We start from the raw sequence: 17579 nt of genomic DNA on the forward strand, positions 1-17579 counted from the left end.
AATCAGCTTTATTGAAGTATAATTTCTTTTTTTAAATTTTAAAAAGTATTTCTTTATTTAATTTTTTTGTATTGTTGGGAATTAAACTCAGTGCCATGTGTACCTATACTAGGTAAGTGCTCTGCCACTAAATTACCTCCCCAGTTCAACCTTTTTTTTTTGTCTTGCTTAAACTTGTGATCCTCCTGCTTCAGCCTCCTAAGTAGCTGAAATTATAGATTATGTCCAGCTATTAAGGCATAATCTCTACTTAATTCACCAGGTGTGTAATTTGATAAGATTTTTTTTTTTTTTTTTTTTTTTTTTTTTTTTTCCGGTACCGGGAACCGAACTCACGACCTTGCTCTTGCCAGGCAGGCGCTTTTGCCGCTGAGCTAAATCCCTAGCCCCATTTGATAAGATTTAACAAATGTATAATACTATGTGATTATCATCACATCATGATGAAAGAAAAAACAGTTCTGCCGGGCGTAGTGGCACATGCCTGTAATCACAGCACTTGGGAAGCTGAGGCAGGAGGATCATTGGAAGTTTGAGACCAACCAGGGTTACAAAGTGAGCTCAAAGCCATCCTGAACTGCATGGCTAGACCCTGTCTCAAAAAAACAAACAAACAAAAAAAAAAAAAGAAAGAAAGAAAGAAAGGAAAGAAAACAAAAAACAGTTCTACTGTCTCCAAAAATCCCCTAATCAGGACCCTGGGTTTTAAAATTAAACTTTTCTTTCAGATCATTGTAGATTCAATGCAGTTGTAGGAGATAATATAAAAAGATCATTTTGTTTATTTTTCCCAGTTTCTCCAATGGTAACATACTGTAGTGTAATATCACAGTTAGGATATTGACATTGATGCACTTAACATACAGAACATTTCCATCACTGTAAAGATCCCTCCCAATGCCCTTTTATAGTCATGCCCATTTCCCTTCTGCCCTTGTCGCTCCTTAGGCCCTGGCAGCCAACAACTGAAGATCACTATTTCTGTACTTCTTTATCCAACAGTGTTACATAAATGAAAATGGAATCATACAGTGTGGAATCCTTAGGATTGGTTCTTTCCGCTTAGTATAATTCTCTGGAGAATAATCCAAGTTGCTATTTCTACCTGTAGTTCATTTATTTTTTTTTATTCCATCAATATTGTGCAGTATTCATTATACAAATCTTTATATATTTTGTCAGATTTACACCTACATTTAGCATAAAATATCAGTTTTTAATTCTTTGTACTAACAATGAACACATAGACACAAAAATTAAAAATATAATACCATTAACCATGACTCATATTCAGTTGTTGAGTGTTTTTTTTTTTGTTTTTTTTCCGGTACTAGGAATTGAACTCACGACCTTGCACTTGCCAAGCAGGCGCTGTGCCGCTGAGCTAAATCCCCAGCCCCAAGTTGTTGAGTGTTTTGGAAATGTCACTTACATCCTGTTAATTCTTCGTGTTGAGTTCTTCTCTTGATGCTTTTCTGCCTAGTTGCTCTTTCCTTTTTTTTTTTTTTTTTCTTGTCCTGAGACAGGGTTTCACCATGCAGTTCAGATTGGCCTTGAACTCACAGCAGTTCTCCTGCCTCAGTCTCCTGAGTGCTGGGATTACAAGTGTGCACTCTTTCAGTTCTTTCAACACCTTCAGAGAGGTGTTGATTCTACTTGATTGGACCAGGAAATCCACACAGAACCAAACCAGACTGTCTGACATGAGAAGAGTCTTTTTTTTGTTTGTTTGTTTGTTTTTGTTTTTTTTTCTGGTACCGGGAACCGAACTCATGACCTTGCGCTTGCCAGGCAGGCGCTGTGCCGCTGAGCTAAATCCCCAGCTCCGAGAAGAGTCTTTATTGGACGGGGGAGTGACATGGTGGGCGGCCTAGTGGACCAAGACAGCCCCAAGCTGTTCAAAGCATTGAGTTTTTAAGGGTTTTTCCAGGGAGAATGTTCATGGGCCAGAACAACCAAGGGAGCGGGGGTTTGTGGTTAGGGCCGTTAACTTGCAAGAACATTTTGTAAAACCTGCAAGAACACTTTGTAAGATTGTGGGATTTTTTTGTGCGAGGACAACAGGTGCTTTTTGGGGCCGTGCTAGCCCTTGCAGTTAGGCCTAATGGGAAGTGTGAAAGTGCAGCCAAAATGCTTTTTTCTTCTTTGCAGTGGGCGGGGTCTTTCAGGGAGACCTAACAGTACTGTCTGTTTCTCTTTTCAGTTTTATCAGTGTAGAACATATTGGATTGCTATGTCACTGGTAGATTGATCCTTTTATTCGTTGTTTTTTTGTTTTTTTGTTCTTTTTTTTGAGACAGAGTCTCTGTCGTTCAGGCTGGCCTTGAACTCACTTATGTAGACCAGGCTGGCCTCAAACTTTTCGGTGATCCTCCTGCCTTAGCCTTCTGAGTGCTAGGATTACAGGCATGCACCACCATGCCTGGCTCCTTTTAGTTATTTAATGTTACCTTCTGTCAACTTATTTTGCTCTAAATTCTGCTTTATCTGATATTAAATCTTTTTTTTTTTCCTCCTAGTACTGAGGATTGAACCAGGGTCTTCTGCTTGTTAGGCAAACACACCACTGCTGAGTAATATCCCTAGCACTCTTTTATTTTATTTTGGGAAAGAGTCTTTAATAAGTTGCCCAAATAAATCTATAACCCCCTGCCTCAGTCTCCCAAGTATTATGGAGGCTTTTTTATGACTTCTTTAAAATATTTGTCAGATACTTCCAGATCAGCAGGTGTGGCAGTCTTGACTTCCTCTTTTATTCCTTTGACACCCTTGGCAGAGAGGTTGGGGTGCTTTGTTACAGCTTTACAAGGTGGGCAACTAAGCCCTGGCTTAGCCTTTGCTGGTCTGTATGGGAGTATTTTCAGTAGTGTTGGCTAGAGTAGAGTGGTTATTGTATAAAAATTTTCTGTCTTTCAAGACTGGTCCTTTCAGATCCTTTGGTTAGAGAGGGTAGCTTTTGTTAGATTTTTTTTTTTTTTTTTTTTTTTTGGTTTGCACTTCTTCATCTGCAAGTCTGGGCTGTATAAACCAAAAAGGAAACCCAGGGCATATACTACCATGTTCTTCCTCAGGCCCCAGGTCCCTGATTACTCTGCTTTTGTCTCTACCTTTCAGGCTCTTAATTTCTTTTACTTATAATACCCAGGGGTTTAGGTATACCTAGCAGACACATAGGGAAAAAGATTTCTATTCCATCTTCCAGAAGCAGAACTCTCAGGACCATGGATTTTTTGTTTTTGAGACAGGTTCTCACTATGCAGTCCAAGCCCAGCTTAGCCTTTGCTGGATTGTATGGGAGTGTTTTCAGTGGTGAAAGTAACCTAGGCTGGCCTCGAACTTATGGTGATCCTCCTGCCTCAACCTCCAGAGTGCTGAGATTATAGGTGTGTGCCACCACAACTGGCTAGGCCCATGGATTTTTATAGCCACTGTGCTATCCGTCCTTTTGTGGTGAGAATTAAATGATATTGTCCATGTAAAATTAGAATCATTGGTAGCATGTGGGAGAATGGAAGAAACACTAGCGCTTAGAAATCCTGATGGAAACTCGGGTACAAGGCAGTGGGAACTTGTTTTGGATCCCATGGTGCTATGGGTGGTGGATAGCTGGAGTCGGGGGATACAGAATACAACATTGAGCAGGTCCTCAAGAAGCCTCTGCTTTCTGTCCGTGGTGTCTGCAGTGAGAGTGGCCCGAAGGGGTCCCGGCCTTTCTCTGCCTCAACTCCTCCATCCTCTAGGAGCATCCCTGGGGGATGGAGCTGATACCTCTTCTTCTGCAGAGGTCTGAGCCCAGCAGCTTCTACCAAACTGAACCCTTCTCAGGCTGCAGGGATAAAATCCTGCCTTTGTTCAACCCTTTGTTGTCTGTATCCCCGCCTCAGGAGGTAGTGGAGCGAACCATGAAGAGGAGGCAGCGGAGAGAGTGGGAGGCCCGGAGGTGAGTCGAGTCTAGCATCTGTAATCTCCCCAGTGCCTGTTCTCCCTGGGCTCTGTAGCACCACTGATACCTTTTATTTTTCCAAGATGCTGTATGGAGTTTGTTTATTTTCACCTGAAGATAAAGCCTTTAGTTTAGAACCTCAGGGCCAGCCACTCCAGGAGTCACCATGTGGCCACCTCATTGGAGACAAGCTTGTGTCACTGTCTGTACTGCTTTCTGGTCCCAAGGTGAACAGAACAGGCCCAAATCCATTCCATCTGTTAGGGTTGATGGCCTTTGGCTCTTTATTTTTGTCAGGTTTTTCAGTGTAGATACTTTCATTATGAAATGCTTATTCGTCAAGTAGATGCTAGCTGTGCAAAACTCTTCATAGAAAGAAATCTATGAACAGAAGCTAAGTTATTCATAACACCTCTTCCTATTGCAAATGTCAGAAAAAACAGAGTGCTTTAAAATTAAAATATTGGAATGATTATTCCAGCTTGAGGTGAACATGGAGCAGTACTGTGAGGTAGGCACCCTGGGGAATTTCTTGTTGACCCCTTCCTTAAAGTCTTGTTGGGTGACGCAGCTGTGGTTTCTGCTGTTCCAGCTGAGAGCTTGTGCTCCTGCTGGCGGTGGGAGAAGGTTTCCCCTCTTACAAAAGGGCACTCAAACCATTTCTGGAACTATAAGGAAAGATAAGTGAGAATATCTTAATCTCACCTCCTAATTCAAAGAGATTCTGGGTTTGAATTTTTTTCCCTGAATTGTCCATACTTGTGCTTATTTTACATAATCAAAATATGCATCTAATTTTGTACTTTTCTGTGTAATGTAACCATTATCGATCTGAACAGCCTTTATAGACCGCTTAGTACTTAATTGGCATTTCCTGTCTTCTTTTAATCTTTAATTTTTTGTTAGCACGTGTTAACTGTACATGTTAATGGGTTCAGTGTGATATTTCCACACATGTACAATGTGCACTGGTCAGATCCAAGCCTCTGGGTTCAAGTTCCTAGCACCACACACACAAATATCAGATTTTTCACTCCTTTTTGAGCTGTAGTGGTGGCGCATGCCTGTAATCCCAGCACACCCAATATTTTGGGATTACAAATAAGGCTTCAGTGTCTAACTTTGTACCCCCAACATGTTTTGTCTTGTTGCTTTGAATTATTTTGGGATAACTTCTTAGAATTGGATTTTTTTTCAGAATTGGAATTTTGGGACCATATCTTTTTACTTTGTACGTTGTCATAAACAATTTGTGTGGATTTTATTGCCTTCCCAGTGTTGTACATATGCATTCTACTAAAGAGTCAATAAGAGAAAATAGTGGTACCATGATTTATTTTTATTTCTTTGAAGGCTGTGCAGGGTCTCACCATGTAGTTCAAGCTGCCCTTGAACTCACTATGTAGCTCAGAGTGGCCTCAAACTCATAGTGATTCTCCTGCCTCAGCTTCCTAAGTTCTGGCTTTATAGGTGTATACCACCATGTGTGGCTTAAAGACTGAAGTTTTAGCATTTTTCCAAATATTTGGTTTCTTACACTGCTGCTTTCTAATAAGGCTCACATTTTATGTCATTACAGACGAGATATCCTCTTTGACTATGAGCAGTACGAATATCATGGGACATCCGTAAGTATGAATAGGTATAATTCACCATAAACTTCTGACTCTAGCAATCAGTGTCCTAAAACATGAAGAAGGGGCTAAAAGATTTTAAAGCCACAAAAACATGGTTTGAATTGGAGTTCCATGGCTTCTTATGGTGTGATCTTGGGAAAATGATGCAGCCTCTCTGAGCCTTACATTTTGAGAGACTATAGATTGTTTCCAACTTATAATGGCTTTCTATCTTATGATTTTTCAGCTTTTGATGGTGTGAAAACAATACATATTCAGTAGAAATTGTACCTTTTTTTTTTTAAGTCAGAGGCAGTGTCTCACAATGTTGCCTAGGCTGATCTTGAATGCCTTGGCTCCGGCAAGCCTGCTTCAGCCTGCTGAATAGGTGGGACTGGAGGTGCATGCCACTGCTGTGCCTGGCTACATTTTGTTTTGTTTTGTTTTCTTTTGTTTTCTTTTGTTGAGACAGGATCTCTCTATGTAATTCAGGCTGGCCTTGAACTCACTATGTAGTTTAGGCTGGCCTCAAACTCATGGTGATCCTCCTGCCTTGGCCTCTTGAGTGCTGGGATTACAGGCATGCGCCACCACGCCCAGCTCTAAATTTTTTTTAAGATCATATTGGCTTTATTTTTTTTTAATTCTAGAATAGATCAGTACTTTATTATTATTTTATTTTATTTTATTTTTGGTTTTTCTCCGGTACCGGGAACCGAACTCACGACCTTGCGCATGCCAGGCAGGCGCTTTTTGCTGCTGAGCTAAATCCCCAGCCCCTAGGTCAGTACTTTATTTCATAAAATAAAATTGAAATTTGATCTTTTCCTGGGCTAATGACATGCTTTGGCAATGCTGTGCAGTGAGAGTAAGCTGAAACTCCTAGTCAACCAGGAGGTTATGATAAGAAACAACCAATTCTGTACAGTGTGCTGGGTTGCTAAGCTAGGCTGTTGGGTGCATGCTCAGTCATTTTTCAGCTTATGATACTTAGAGTTTCTGAATGGTTTATCAAGATGTAACCCCATCATAAATTGAGGAGCATCTGTAATCATCATGAGAGGCAATTTTTTAGGAATGTCCCATGCATTCAGTTTGTGCTCAGAGAACAACAGCTATTATTTTTTTGTCCATCAGTAATATAGAACAAATCTGTATTAATCTCTGTGCAAGAAGATAAAATGCTAAACTCATACTGATACATCATTTTGTGTGGTTGTGTGTGTTTTATGGAGTAGAATTCAGTACAGAAAACCTACTCTGTTGACCCTGTTAATGTTGAGCAGAGCTCAGGGCCTTAAATAGGCCTAGAAAATAAGTTTCCAATCATCCTATATTAGAATATTAGAATATTAGAATATTAGAACATTAGAACATTAGAACATTAGAATATTAGAATATTAGAACATCCTATATTAGAATATGACCCTTGGACCTTGAACTCTGAGTGCTATATTTCCCATGTCTCCTTTATTCTCAGGGTTCCATTGTTCTTTGAAGGGACTTCCACTGGGCCTCTGCTCATCCTTCCAAAGAAAATTCTAAGCAGTGGGTAGCGAGGGTGTTGACATTTGCTCAGATGAGATCCCTTCCCTTCAGATACATATGTAGATGCTTCCCTTGGAAACCGTCTCCTGGAGGAAGCTCAGCATCTCATGGCTCAGAGGACTTTAGAGTCTTCTGATCACACACCTATTTCCCCTGATGATCTAGGACACCCATCCATCTGATCACAAGTTGCTGAATACATCCATCTGTGGACATCCTTGTTGGGAAGGCCATCCTTACAAGGGTCCTGAGGCCCCTCCCACTTTTGGGGTACTGTTTTTAAGACAGGACTCACTATATAGTCCAGACTGGCCTTGAACTCCTTGTGTAGCCCATGTTGACTTTGAACTCACACTCCTGTCCTAGCCTACTGAGTGCTGACATGCACCCCTATGCCTGTTTAATATGTGGAGGTTGCTCTTCTTTTTTTGTCTTTTTGAAATTTTATTTGGGGGTACTGGGGATCAAACCCAGAGCCTTGTGCAGCTAGGCAAGCCTTCTACTACAGAGGTATATTCCAAGCTCCTCTCTTTTTTTTTGGTACTGGGAGTCGAACTCAGAACCTTGCGCATGCCAAGCAGTCACTGTGCCTCTGAGCTAAATCCCCGGCCCCTCTCTTTCTTTAATATCCAGGTAACTGTTGCCATGGCCATGTTTTACCTGACCTTGGAAATGTTTTTGAAGTTGACAGTGGGGTCTCCTGACCACCAGGTGTCAGCACCTGCCTTAGGCATCACCCAGGGACCCTGTGAGATATGTAGACGTCCCTGTGCTGTGCTTAGGCTGCCCCCGGGTGTAGATTTTTCCATTCTTCCCTTCCAGCATGATGAGGGACATAGGTAATAATGACTTGAGATAGCAGAGAATGTGCAGGTCAGCTAAATTATTCTCAGTCTTCCTCCTCTTGTTTTAGTGTGGGTTGTTTTCTCACATCTGGCTAGAATCCACACCCTGCAGGGCCTCAGCTGGGGGTTATTTGTCTGGCCCAGCTCCATTGCTTCTCCCACAAGCACAACCACATTTGCCCTCAGGCTTCTGTGCTTCTTTGCAGTCCGCCATAGTGATGTTTGACCTGGCATGGATGCTGTCCAAGGACCTGAACGACATGTTGTGGTATGTAACCCCCACACAGTGTCAGTGTTGGGAGTCCTATTACCAACTCAAGTCATCCCCATAAGGGCCTCTCTTGTATCCACTGGGAATATCAGATGCAACCCCTTATGGGATTGTAGCTGACCTTGGTCTTCTTCCTGTGAGGTTCTTGGTGCTTCATACAAACTCAGGGAGCATACAGAATAGAGCTCAGGTGCACCTCCATCTTTCCTACCCTTGCCGTTTAGCCTTGTGCTTGGTAAGTCAGGCAACCAAAGGAGCATAAGAATTGAATGAGACAGTCCTTCTAGGCTTCCCTGCAACCCTGGCATGTGGTAAAATCTGATAAGAAAACCATCTCTGTAAGCTGAGTGAGGTGACACACTTCTGAAATCTTGGCTAATTGGGAGCCTAAGGCAAGAAGATTACAAATTCAGTCCCAGTCTGGGCAACTTAGTGAGACCCTATGTCAATATAAAAATTTTAGAAAGTCTAGGGATATAGCTCAGTGGAGGAGCATTTGCCTAGCTTGTATGAAACCCTGAGATTAGTTCATACTGCAAAGAAAGAAAGAGGGGGAGAGAAAAAGAGGGATGAGGAGGAGAGAGAGAAAGAAAAATGTCCCTGCCTCTGATTTCTCTGGGCAGGCTGCAGGCAGGGCCTTTAGCACACAGACCGGTAGGTGTGTGTTGTTGTCACGTTGGTTTGATCTAGAAACAAAGTTCACAGTCTGAGTGATGAGAACATGGGTCTGGCCTGGCTCTACCACCTTTGTTCTCTGCTCTAGGTCCTGGTTTCCTTCTCTGCAAAATGACATTCTACTGTGGCTGCTCCTGGCTCTGACCATCCACAGTGCTAACTGTAATTGTCTTCATGGAAGCAGGGCCTCAGGGTAGCCAGGGTATTTACAGGAGGTCTGGGGTTCTCTGTCTGCCTTGACTCAAGCACTCTGGTTCTTCAGCCTATGGCAGTCCTCTGCTCTCATCCCTGTACATGAGCCACCCCTGCCATGTATACACCAACTGTTCTCAGCCAGATCTTAGTCCCTCAGCCTGAGGTTCTACTCTGTGGTGTGGGAATCCTAAACCGGGGGACTGGGATGAGAGTCTTGTTTCAACGGCCCTGCAGTAAGGTCAGGTAGGAGCCCTGTAGCTATGACATAGCATCTGACTGCCATGTTGTTTTGATTCTCCCTCAGCTAAGTTAGGGCCTCTGTACCAGAGTCTCTAGCAATCTGGCCCTACCTGAAAATGGAGGGGAGCTAGATGTTTACAGTCTGCTTTTCATGGATCACCTCTTTTACCTGGCAGATGGCCTAATGCCTACATGTCTGATTTGTGATCAGGAGCCCCTTTCAGAGGAAACTTGTTTACACTGGCAGATACCTTTAGTGGCTCTGGCCTGACCCATGTACAGTTCACCCCTGCCTGACTATTGTTCTTGTGCTGGGCACCCAAACATATATGCTCTGACATCCTGGGGAAAACCTGGCCTGGGATAACCCCTGTTTTTTTATATGGAAGGTGTAAATGTAATATGTCACCACAATAGAAAATAAGTTCAAAGATCATTACTTACAGATCTGGGCAGGGATGCTGCCATAATCCAGGGGCCACACTGCCAAGCTGCTCCTGGGAATGTTGAGCCTGCGTTGCCCATCCCGTTTCGTGGCTCCATACCACAGGCCTCTTCAAGCCTGGGTGGCTGCAGCTGGCTCCATCGACTCCTTTACTTCCAGGTGGGCCATCGTTGGACTGACGGACCAGTGGGTACAAGACAGGATCACCCAGTAAGGACATGCACTTTGCTTTCTGGGATCAGCCCTGTACAGTGACCAAGTGACAGCCCTTGAGTTTGCAGTGAGGAGATGGGAAACAGTGTCACTGTAGGGCCCTATGGAGAAGGCATAGGGGCTGGTCCTCCTTCTTGAGTCAGACTCTTGTAATCAAGGAAGGGCCGAGTACCCAGACCTTTGCCAATGGCTCTGGCCTGCTTTGGCCTCTTTGTCACCCCATGGAGTCCACTAGGTGGAGCCATCACTGGGAGGAGGGAGCATAGTCTCCCCTATTCTTGTGCAGGGCTGAGAGGCAGGTGTTGGAGTGTGGCCCAAGCATGGTGGAGATTAAGAGGGAGACACAGATGAAGTAAAGGAGAGGAAGAAGGGACTGTGGGGGCCCTGAGTGTCCTGCCTGGGAGTGTTGGTTTGATCACAAAGGCGGGGGGATGTCTCTAGAGGATTTTTAAGAAGACTGGTGTAAAAGTCTGTTCTGTGTGTCAGTGGCTATGTCAGGCCTCCCTTCATTTAGATTCTGACCACAGGCTGAAAGGCTGCCCCAGTGTAATACTATTGGGAAGGGCATGGGACCTCGAACAGCACTGTGTGGCATCTCCCATCCTTTCTCCCTCACAAGGCAGCTCAGCCTTCTCTGGCCGTGAAGTGGCTCATCTAAGAGAATTGACAGGGACATGAACCCTTAGGAACTAACACTGCCCCAGGAGACCCGTACAGATGTCTCTGAGCTGTCACCTAGTATAGCTTCCACTTGGTCAGTAGACTGCTCATGCACTTTGTACAGACCTCCCCCTACCCATGTCCTGCCTGCCCTACCCTGTCCCTGTCTTTGTCTTGCTGGGTGGCCCAAGGAGTTTGAGGTACCTGAGTTTTAGACCTGGGGCCACTATCTGGACTGCCATGTTGCCACAGCCTACTGCCTTGCTGTACCTCAGATCCTTCTCTCTCAAGGGTAACACGGGGTCCTGTGTGGATAACGTAAGATCTAGAAAGAGCAGTGCATGTAGTAGCAGGTACTATCCCTGGCCTGTGGCCTCAGTGAGGCCCTGTTGTCCCCATCCTGATTGGCAGCCCTTTGGCACCTCAAGTGCTGTCCACTCTTACCATGCCTTTGTGAGTCTGCAGCTTCTGCTAGGGAGATGCCTGTCTTTTATGGAGTCTGTCTACTTGTCTGCATGGGCTAGTAGGCCTGACTATGGCTCCACAGGGCCTGTTCATCAGGGAAGGTGGTGAGGCCAGAGCTTGCTCTACCCAACGGGGACCACTCACATTCCCCAGCTACTTAGTTTCTATGCAGGGCATCACCAGGCTTCCTCAGTCTTCTGCAGGAGTGTCCTGAATGGTGGATAACCCCTGAGAACAGGAGGGTGCTGCCCAGCTTGTAGTACTTTCTTTCCAGAATGAAGTATGTGACTGACGTTGGCATCCTGCAGCGCCATGTGTCCCGGCACAACCACCGGAATGAAGATGAGGAAAATACCCTTTCTGTGGACTGTACCCGGATTTCCTTTGAGTACGAGTATCCTTGTGCTCAGGCCCTTCAGATACAGGCAGTGTTTTGCTCAGCAGATACTGTTTTGCTTAGTCCTATGTGCAGGCCTCACCCATGTTCCCCTATAGAGTATACCTGCCTTCCTTAGAGCTATGTCTGCGTTGGATAGGAAACTGCTGAATTGAGGCAGGGAAGATGGCAGCCCATGAGGGTCATAGTCAAGCAGCAAGGGGGGGAGCATCGAGGACAGGAGACACCAGAGGAGCAGTGGCAAGGTGCCAGCATGACTGTGGAAAACAGACAGGGTCAGCCTGAATGCTGTGGAGGAGAGGCCTATGGTGGAGCCTGTCAGTGCTCACAGCCTCAGTCCTGGGGCCATGGGTAGTGAAAGGCAAGTTCAAGGAGAAAGGTGAGGCTGGGAGTGTTTTGTAGGGTCCTGTCAGAAGGCTCTGGGAAAGAATAGGTGGAGTAGGAGGGGACAGGACAGTATGGTAGCCAGAGCTGGGAATTCCTAGCCTTCCACCTTCTGTGTCACTATGACTGTTCCCTGTGACCACAGTAGAGGGTTCTGCAAACCCCCTGGACCTCAGTTTGTCTATCAAAAGGGGAAAATGGTGTGTACCCATGAGCTCATAGTCTTTCTATATGGGTCAAATTGCTCCAGTTTGCCCTTGTTCAACCTGGCTGTAGGAGCAAGCCCCTCAAGGCAGGCTCCGAGAACACAACAGGCCATCTGCTGAGAACTGTGCGTGAGGCTGTGCACTGCCAAGGTTGTGGGTCACTGCTGCTCCAGGTAAGTAGCAGACACCGCATTTGTTCCTTGACCTTGGGCCCAGCCTCTGCCTGGCTCTCTACCACCACTGGTCCCTCTACGACAGTCTGTGCAATACCAGCTACACCGCGGCCAGGTTCAAGCTCTGGTCTGTGCATGGGCAGAAGCGGCTTCAGGAGTTTCTTGCAGACATGGGGTGAGTGACTGCCTGGGCCTGCAGCCCTCCACCTTCCAGCCTTCTATGGAGATGCCCTTCTGCTCTGTTGTGACTCACAGGGTTGTAAAATGCAGTTGCTACCCATTCCTTCATCACTTCCTCCTCTCCAGATCCGAAAACATTATCAGTGAATGTGCTAGGTCCACAGACGTGATGAACCTATGGCACACGTGTTATTTGTGTTTCTCTTAAGACAAAAGCTGTTAATGTATGAGTTTTTTTTTTTTTTTTTTTCCCTAAACTAAAACCTCAGTATTCAGCTTTAATTGCAATGTTGGCACTTTGTGATTAACAAGTGGGTTTTAGTCTGGACATTCGTCTCTAAAAGGTTTGCCATCACGGTGCTAAGACATCCCTCTGTGGCCTACATAGTGACGCCGCTTGCAGGTGTCCTTCTATTCTGTTTACTATCTCTACGATCTCATTCATGTGGCTTCTACTTACTCTTTTCAGGCTTCCCCTGAAACAGGTGAAGCAGAAGTTTCAGTCCATGGACATCTCTTTGAAGGAGAATTTGCGGGAAATGATTGAAGAATCTGCAAATAAATTTGGGTAAGCACATTTTTTTTCTGGGTTAAACTGTTTTAAAATTAGGGTTTCTACTTTAATTATACTCATAAAATAATATAAAAATAAATTAATGACCCCAAGAATATACAAGTGAGCAGGACCTGAGTTTGGTCATTCCCGAATGTTTGTCTTCTCTTTGGGTTAAGAAATTGACCTTCTTCAAATGCCTACGAGCCTTAGGATCCTTAAATCCTGGACTATGGTGTGGACTTATGAGATCAGCCCAACTCCTTCCTCATTGCAGAAGGGAAATGGGCCACTAGGGCCAGGTTTAGGTAAGCTCTGCCTAACCAGCTCCTTGGGCACCACTGAAGGTCCTGTGCCTGGCTGCTCTTGCCCCGCCAACTGGCGTGCTGGGGTAAGGGAGAGGAGCCTGCCTATACCATGGGCCCAAAGGCTGCTGTGACTGTATGTTCTGACCTACCTCATCCTCTGACCAGAGCGTCATGAGAATATTGCTGGCCAAGAGGGCTTGTTCATGACTTGAGAGTGACAGCGACATTACTTCCTTTTGTGACAGGATGAAGGACATGCGTATACAGACTTTCAGCATCCATTTTGGTTTCAAGCATAAGTTCCTGGCCAGCGACGTGGTCTTTGCCACCATGTCTCTAATGGAAAGCCCTGAGAAGGATGGCTCCGGGACGGATCACTTCATACAGGCTCTGGACAGTCTCTCCAGGTAGTAGGTGTGGCAGGGTCTGCTGCCCCCTTCAGGCTGCCTGCAGTCTGCAGCCTCACGCTGCACAGGGGGGCTGGTTGCGGGGAACTTCCTGGGTGAGACAGTGATGGTCCTGCAGAAACTGCAAGTGTGAGTCAGAGTTCAGCACGCTGCCTGCCTGTCTCCAGTGCAGGGTTTGTCTTGAGTCCTTTTCATCTCTTTTAATTTAAAATAGTTTTCTGTTTTTCACTTTCTGTATCTCTTAGTCCTTGTGTACAGTCCCCCACCCATGTCCCCTGTAGAGTGTGCCTGCACTCTGTCTGCGTTGTGTGGAAAACTACTAAGATTTGAGGCAGGGAGGACGGCACTCTTGTTCTTCTAATTCATTCTTCACTTCTCAATCTTTTGATTTCTAATCCTTTCTTCTCTCACTCCCTGACATATTCTCTGTTATTTTTTCCCATGCTTTTTAGTGTACCATGAAATAAACATGCCAGTTTTGATCTTTTGGGGGCATGTTTCACATCTTTCTAGCTTACTTTTTAAAATTTATTTATTTCATTTGTTTGTTTTTGAGACAAGGTTTTGCGCTGTAGTTCAGGGTGGCCTTGAACTCACTGTGTAGCCCAGGTTGGCCTTGACTTTGTGATCTTCCTCCCTCGGCCTCCCAAGTGCTGGGATTATAGGTGTGTGCTACCGTGCCTGGCCTATCTACTGTTATTGCTGAGGAGGATGTTACTGTGCACCTTGTTCTTTTTTCTGTTAGTGACTTTGAGAGGACTTCAAAGGACTTGAGTCCTTCTCTGTTGCTTATTTGTGAGTTTTACGCCCCTGACTAGGAAGATGCATGATTTAGATAGCTTTTCTAATTTCCAAGAGCTGCTATTTCTATTGATTTTGTGTAAAAAATATGGAGTGGGGGGAGCTGCTTGTGGGATTTCTGGTTCTTCTCCAGAGTACTTTTTTTTTTTTTAACATGGCCTTATTGAGATATAATTCACATACCATAAATTCACTCATTTAAAGTATAGAGTGCAATGGCTTTTAACGTACTTACATTATGCAACATTACCAGTATCTAATTTCAGAGCACTTTCAAAAAGAAATCCTATACCCCTTAGCCATCACCTCCCAAATCCCTCATCCCTCCCTGCCCTAGGCAATCACTTCTGTAGATTAGCTCTTCTAAACCTTCGATGTAAATGGGATTATGCAACGTGTGGCTCTTTGTATCCATTTCTTTTATTTAGCATAATGTTTATAGTGTTCATTTGTGTTGTAGCTTGTATCAGAACTTAATACCTTTCTATTGTAAATAATTCATTAGATAGATATACCACACTTTATTTACCAGTTCATTAGTTGATGGACATAATGAGTTGTTACTACCTTTTGACTATTATGAATAATGCTGCTGTAAACTTACATGTGTGTGTAAGTTTTTGTGTAGTCATCTTTTCATTTCCCTTGGTTACATTTCCAGTAGATTGTATAGTTACTCTACGTTTAACTTTCTGAGAAATTACCAGACTATTTTCCATGGAGACTGTATCATTTTACATTCCCCCAGTGTGTGAGCATTCTGGCTTCTTTACATCCTCACCAACACTTTTTGTCTGTGTTTTAGATTCTAACCATCCTAGTGAGTGCAAAGCAGTATCTCACTGTGGTGTTTGTTTTTTGAGACAGGATCTTGCTGTGCAGTCCAGGTTTACTTGAACTCGCTATATAGCCCAGGCTGACCTTGAACTCACACAGATCCTTCTGCTTCAGTCTTCTGAGTACTGCCTTTACAAGCATGAGCCCTCATGCCTGACTTCTCGCTGTGGTTTTGACTTGGATTTACCTATGGCTAGTGGTGTTGAGCATATTCTCAGGTGTTTATTGGTCATGTGTAGTATTTTGTTTGGAAGATAGTCCAAATACTTTACCTATTTTTAAATAAGGTGTTTGACTTTATTATTGAGTTGTAAAAGATATTTTCTACATATTCTAAACACAAGTCCCTGGTGAGATATGTAATTTGCAAATATTTTCTCCATCCTGTGAGTTGACTTTTTAGTTTGATACTGTCCTTTGAATCACTAATTTTGTTGGTTGCTAGATTATCTACTTTTCTTTTGTTTGTTGTTTTCCTTTTGGCGTCATACCTAAGAAGCTATTACCTAATCCAAGATCACAAAAAGTTCACATTATGCTTTCTACTAAGAATGTTATAGTTTTGTCACCAGGTGGTATCCAAGGAGGTTTTCCAATGAGGAAATGGAGACCTTACCTTTCCCCAGCACCCCATGGCTTGTATCATTTTACATTCCCACCACAGCGTGCGAGGGTTCTAGCTTCTTAACATCCTCACCAACACTTGTTGTCTGTCTTTTAGATTATAACCATCCTAATGAGTGCAAAGTAGTATCTCACTACTTGGCTTGTTGCTTGTTGACTTCCATCACAGAAAAAAGAATTTTAGACACATCAGTGTGGGGCATAGAGGGTTTATTGGAGTTAGAAAGTAAGAGACAAGAGGAAAAGATTTGAACTTGAGTAAATGGAGGGGGCACATTCTAATGTAGGAGTTGACTGACCCATTCACAAAAAAAGCACAAGACCACTTTTCTTTATCTTTTTTTCTTTTTTTTTTTTTTGTCTTTTAAAACAAGGTCTCACTGTGTAGTCTAGGCTAGCCTTGAACTCACTATGTAGCCCAAGCTGGCCTTGAGCTCGCTGCAATCCTCCTGCCTCAGCCTTCCAAGTGCTGGGATTGCAGACTTGCTCCACCGTGCTTGGCGGCAACACAAGATTAGCTGGGCCAGGGTCTGGTCAGTCATGATCTAAATTCTGATTTCCACATCTCCAGAGCAATCCTCATGGCTGGAGGGGTGATTTGGTCTTATGAGGTGATTGTCTTTGCTTAGGAGGGTGATCTCATCATGGGGTGGTCTGTGAGGCTCCATTTTTCCTGGAACTCAGATGACTACAGGTTTAGGACAATGGCTGTAAACTTCTAGGCATTGGTCCAGGAAAGTCTGGAACTGGACATTATGAAAGCTGGCACTTGGACACGTGTCCCTGCAAATTAGTTACTCTTATCTTGGTGCCCTCAGTCTTAAAGGGGGATAAGATAGATTAGGTAAATTTAGGCTTGAAAAACATTATTTTGTCAACTTTCAGAGTGATTAACTTTGTTTTGTGCAAAGCTGAACAGTGATCAGACCCAGAGTTTTAAAGTAGTAAGGTGACAAAAAAATTGAGTTTCCAGCTGGACATGGTGGTATATTCCTATAATCCTAGTACTCTGAGAGACTGAGGACCCAGCCTGGCAACTTAGTGACATACCAAAACCTTGTCTCAAAATTTAAAAAGAAAGAGCTGGGGCTGTAGCGTAGTGTGAAGGCCCTGTGTTCAATCTCTTGTACTGTAAAGGAAAAAAAAGTTTTCTTGTCTCTCCCACCCAAGTGCTGGGATTACAGGCGTGTGTCACCATGCCCGGCTTTTTTTTTTTTTTTTTTTTGTCTTTTTGAGATAGGGGTTTGCTCTGGAATTCAGGCTGGCCTTGAACTTATTTTGTAACCCAGACTGGCCTTGCACTTGCAGCGATCCTCCTGCATTAGCCTCCTGTGTGCTAGAATTACAAGCGTGCACCACCATATCTGGCCTTCCTTGTTTCCTGTTTAACTATCTTTATTTTTTCTATCCTACCTCAGTTTTAGTTATTGCATTTGGCATATGATTCATTTGAGGTTAATTTTTGTTTATTGTAAGGAAGAAATCCATTTTAATTCTTTTTTTTTGGTTTTTCTCCGGTACCGGGAATCGAACTCACGACCTTGCACTTGCCAGGCAGGCGCTGTGCCGCTGAGCTAAATCCCCAGCCCCATT

At 44.0% G+C, this 17579-nt stretch overlaps 1 protein-coding gene across 1 annotated transcript; it reads left to right on the forward strand.

Annotated features, from left to right (window-relative positions):
• Positions 1–3884: 3884 nt before the first annotated feature.
• Positions 3885–13724, forward strand: LOC102013784 (cell division control protein 45 homolog; the record flags this gene model as incomplete). The annotated part of the gene is given in 8 exon segments (XM_005415119.2): positions 3885–3940; positions 5523–5571; positions 8159–8220; positions 9938–9988; positions 11391–11510; positions 12320–12451; positions 12926–13024; positions 13563–13724. Coding segments are annotated over 8 exon segments (731 nt in total), but the record flags the coding sequence as incomplete, so codon positions are not given.
• Between the last annotated feature and the right edge of the window lie 3855 nt (positions 13725–17579).

Source organism: Chinchilla lanigera, unplaced genomic scaffold (assembly GCF_000276665.1).
Source record: "Chinchilla lanigera isolate Chin_1 unplaced genomic scaffold, ChiLan1.0 scaffold00410, whole genome shotgun sequence".
NCBI lineage: Eukaryota > Metazoa > Chordata > Mammalia > Rodentia > Chinchillidae > Chinchilla > Chinchilla lanigera.